Source organism: Halyomorpha halys, unplaced genomic scaffold (genome assembly GCF_000696795.3).
Source record: "Halyomorpha halys isolate HHAL.00 unplaced genomic scaffold, Hhal_1.1 Scaffold1047.1, whole genome shotgun sequence".
NCBI classification, from domain to species: Eukaryota; Metazoa; Arthropoda; class Insecta; order Hemiptera; family Pentatomidae; genus Halyomorpha; species Halyomorpha halys.
The window spans coordinates 554,965-558,669 of record NW_027113517.1 but is presented as its reverse complement, the minus strand read 5'-3'; the positions used below and the strand labels follow the sequence as shown (position 1 = coordinate 558,669).

The 3,705-nt window shown below is 30.4% G+C and overlaps 1 protein-coding gene across 6 annotated transcripts in view; it reads left to right on the top strand.

The window, feature by feature from the left end:
- Nucleotides 1-201: 201 nt before the first annotated feature.
- Sugb (Sugar baby) overlaps nucleotides 202-3,705 on the top strand; it is a 29,266-nt gene continuing 25,762 nt past the window's right edge. For 5 of the 6 annotated variants that reach the window (XM_067050961.1, XM_014432334.3, XM_014432339.3 and 2 more), the window contains exons 1-3: nucleotides 202-500; nucleotides 587-942; nucleotides 1,022-1,240. In XM_067050961.1, coding sequence (XP_066907062.1) covers nucleotides 443-500; nucleotides 587-942; nucleotides 1,022-1,240 — 633 coding nt within the window. In that variant the 5' untranslated portion in view covers nucleotides 202-442. The remainder of the gene's footprint in view (nucleotides 501-586; nucleotides 943-1,021; nucleotides 1,241-3,705) is intronic. The other variant, XM_014432335.3, reaches the window with a different exon arrangement.

The window sequence follows — 3,705 nt, the reverse complement described above, 5'->3', positions numbered from 1 at the left end:
TCATCACCTTCCATACTGTGTAGAAGTATATTATTTATGAGAAAAATATTATAAAACAAGCCCATTTATTATATATATTTTAGGTAGTTGTATACGAAACATGCATTATATTTTGGGTGATATCAGTAAGACTGCTAGACCCATCGAGATATCGATTTAGTTACTATCGATTCTTTGTGATAACGTGGGAATGTTCGTTCCGTCATTTTAAGTGTAGCCTTCTTCGGAACCTTTTCAAGTCGGGTTCACATGTTGAAGCGATTTGTGATACCGGCGATGAAATTTATTGATCTACGTTTATTGAATACAAAAACATTTATATAAACTGTTGATTAAAATTTTCAATTTCTGTTTTTTTCGTTGAAATTTTGTTTTTGAAAGCTGCTATTAACTCAAATTAGCTAATCTTTTCCTCTGAAAAGTGTCCTGTCATTAGAAAATCATGAAGATTGACAAGAACCTCCTGCCTATGAAAGGCCACTACTTTCTATTTAATGCTGGTTAGTTAATTATTTTTTAGTTCTTAATTTATCCTTAAGTAATTTTTCTTTATCAAATTTAATGAAAAATCTTATATCTATTTCAGGAACTGGACTGGTGATTCCTTTTCTCCCTACGTTAGCCAAAGACTTGGGTTTTTCATCTGTTGTTGTTGGAATGGTATACACTCTTTTACCTATACTGGGTTTGATTGCAAAACCTACCATGGGAGCATTGGCTGACAAATTGCACTGGCAAAAGGGGATGTTTTTAAGCTTTATATTCTTGACCATGTCTGCTTTGGTTCTGATACCTTGGATACCATCATTACCTTCAGATAATAGCGTAGAACTTCATTGTGATGCAGAATCTGTTGTGAAAATGTGTTCAAGTGGTTTGAGCAATAATATTTGTGTCCCTGAAAAATTCAAAACTTTAGGAAATGATAATATTACCTGTAGTGTGAGTATGTAATACAGTTGAAAGTATTGAACTTTTAGGAGATAATTTCTTTTAGGTAATTTTTGAACGTTTTCTGCAGATGGAGTGTGAGGGAGACTCAGGTTTTATTGAAGCAGTATGTTCTACTTGGAATCAACCTCAGTACTGTGCTGCAGTCAGAGAACCAAATAATCATATGTTAAAAATTGTGGAAAAAAATTTAGGCGTTAATAGAACTAATGTACCAGCTAAATTTATAGGCCTTGGTTCTCAAAACTTTGATTTTTCAGCAATTCTTTTGCCACAGCATGTACATCAGGTATAGTGTTTTTATTATTTCAGTATTAGTTAATAATTTAATTCATCCTACTTGAGGTTTTAGATAAGTTCTATCAATTGATATTTAGATGTATTTACTTGACCTAAGGTTATAATAATTGAAAACGTATCAGTACACTAGCATCGCTCCAATTGGTGGGTAGGCTTATACTTTAAATTGAAGTCTTATTGGTTTCAATCCAATAAGTAACCAACCAATTCTAACAAGATATAGAGGGTTGATTTTTCATTCCATGGTATTGCCTCAAAATAATAGTCAATCCATCCAGACCAGAATTGAACTAACACCATTGCAGATAGGTGACTCAACTCGCTCAGCTATAACAGCCTAATTTCCTCATGAAAGTCATAACTATCAAATCTGATGTTTTTTGCTGGTCAATAATTTAGAACACTCACTTCTCTGGAACTGTTCGGTCCTTTATTTCTAGAAATTAAAACAGATTACATTTGTATACTGTTCTCTTAATGAAGTTCCTAAAAAAAGATTTTTAAATACTTATACTTTTATTCTGGTAACAGATTGATTAAACTTGTTTTTATAGGAATGTGTGTGATACAAATAAACTCTATGGAACTATATTACCTTATTCTGTTTGTTGATACTTTTTATCCTAGCAATTAGATGTATGTACCAATGATTTATGTTTTTCTGCCCCTAGCATTGCACTGGTAACCCAAATGGTTTCATTTCCCCATAACCAGCATTTTAGTGAGGGTTTACTGTACTTCATTATAAAGTTTACATTGATTGGGTATTTGGTCATTTACTAGCACTCAATCTTATATGAGGTTCTCTTATAAGCTGTTCTCAAGGGAAAATAAAGGTGGCTTATGGCAATCAAGTGGTATATTAATCCAAGGTATGAATTGCCTCCTGGGCTGCTTTAAGAAAGTGCATTGAATGACACCAAAACAATGTATTAATGATTTGTTCGGTGATAAGGGCCTATTGATGGTTTGTGATAACAGGAGTGGTTTTTTCCTAAAATCTAAAATAAAGATTCTGTAGAATTTTTCCAAAAAGGATGAGGGCTATATGAAAGTTATATAAATAAAACCAAAGATCTCAAGGGATATAATTTATTTATTAAGGATGAAAAATTGTTTACAATAATAATGTCCGTGAAAATTCAGTATCCTTTGTTCTCTGTCTGGACACAGAATCATGTTGATCAGGAAAGGGTTCTATTGTTAATAAAATTCCGCTAACAGGGCTGCATCATCAATCCTTGCTCTCCTACCCAGCGCTCTCACGTCTCCAAGCAATTCTAAGAATTAGTAAGACTCTTCTTGAATGCTATTAAGACCATATTATTTTTAGTAAATAATTTTCCAACTTTCCCGCATTGTTAATAACTAAATTATTTTCCTTGGAGATTTTTAGTTTTTAATTTTTAATTTTTAGTTGGTCTGGAGGATGTTGAGCGAGATACGGACGAACTAAGAGGACGAATAAAATTGTATTGGGCTGCGAGAGGGAAAATGGCGTAATAGCCCACTTCCTGTGGCGTAGGGGGGGGGGAAAAAAAAAGTTTTTAATTTATTTAAGTTTTAAATACCATTCACTCTTTTTGGAAACAAATTATAGAGCTGACAACCTTAAACTTTATAACTATTTAAGGGGCTTTTAACCCCAATGCTATGTCATATTTAGTTTCAGACTATCTGTATTAAATTCTGCTTGTAATAATTCTATGATCTTATAACTAGAGTCCTTACACTCTTTGTTATTCTAAGCAACATTCTCATAAATTTGATATATATTTTTAATTCAGTTTATGTATTGTATTCATTCACTTGTCTAATATTCTCTTATAAAATAATACCTTCTTCATTATCTTGCCTGATTGATGAAATATTTATGGAAACAGATAAAATATGATCTGAGATTACCTTTTATTACCGGATTATATAGTTTTATTGATAAATCAAAACCATAATTTTGAAACTCATTTTCTTTTTATAATTTTTAGAAAGAATACAAATCAAAATATAATTAAATAACTTCAAATACAACTATATTTTATAGTTTTTGAAAAGGTTGCTGCCCGCACTAAATAGTAGATAAAAGAAAGTTTAATACAGAATACCATCATCTCATCAAAGAATATAATGGAAGTATCTTTAATTTCTAATATCTACCTAGGGCTGCAATTTATAGAAATATAAATTTCTTATTAAAAATTTTAATTTATTTGATAAAATCTAATAAATCTAAACAAAACAGCCATTTAACACAATCAAGAAAAGACTTTGTGAACTTCCCAGTATTATTTGTATTTCATTAATTGTGAATTGTAGATTTTCATTCTTATTAAACTTTCTATTGTAACAATCTTTTTTTTACAAATATTTGAAATTAGTGTTGTATTTTTTTGTTTAATATGTATATACAAATTATTATTTTTTTTTTATTGTGTGTGTGTATATATATATATATAT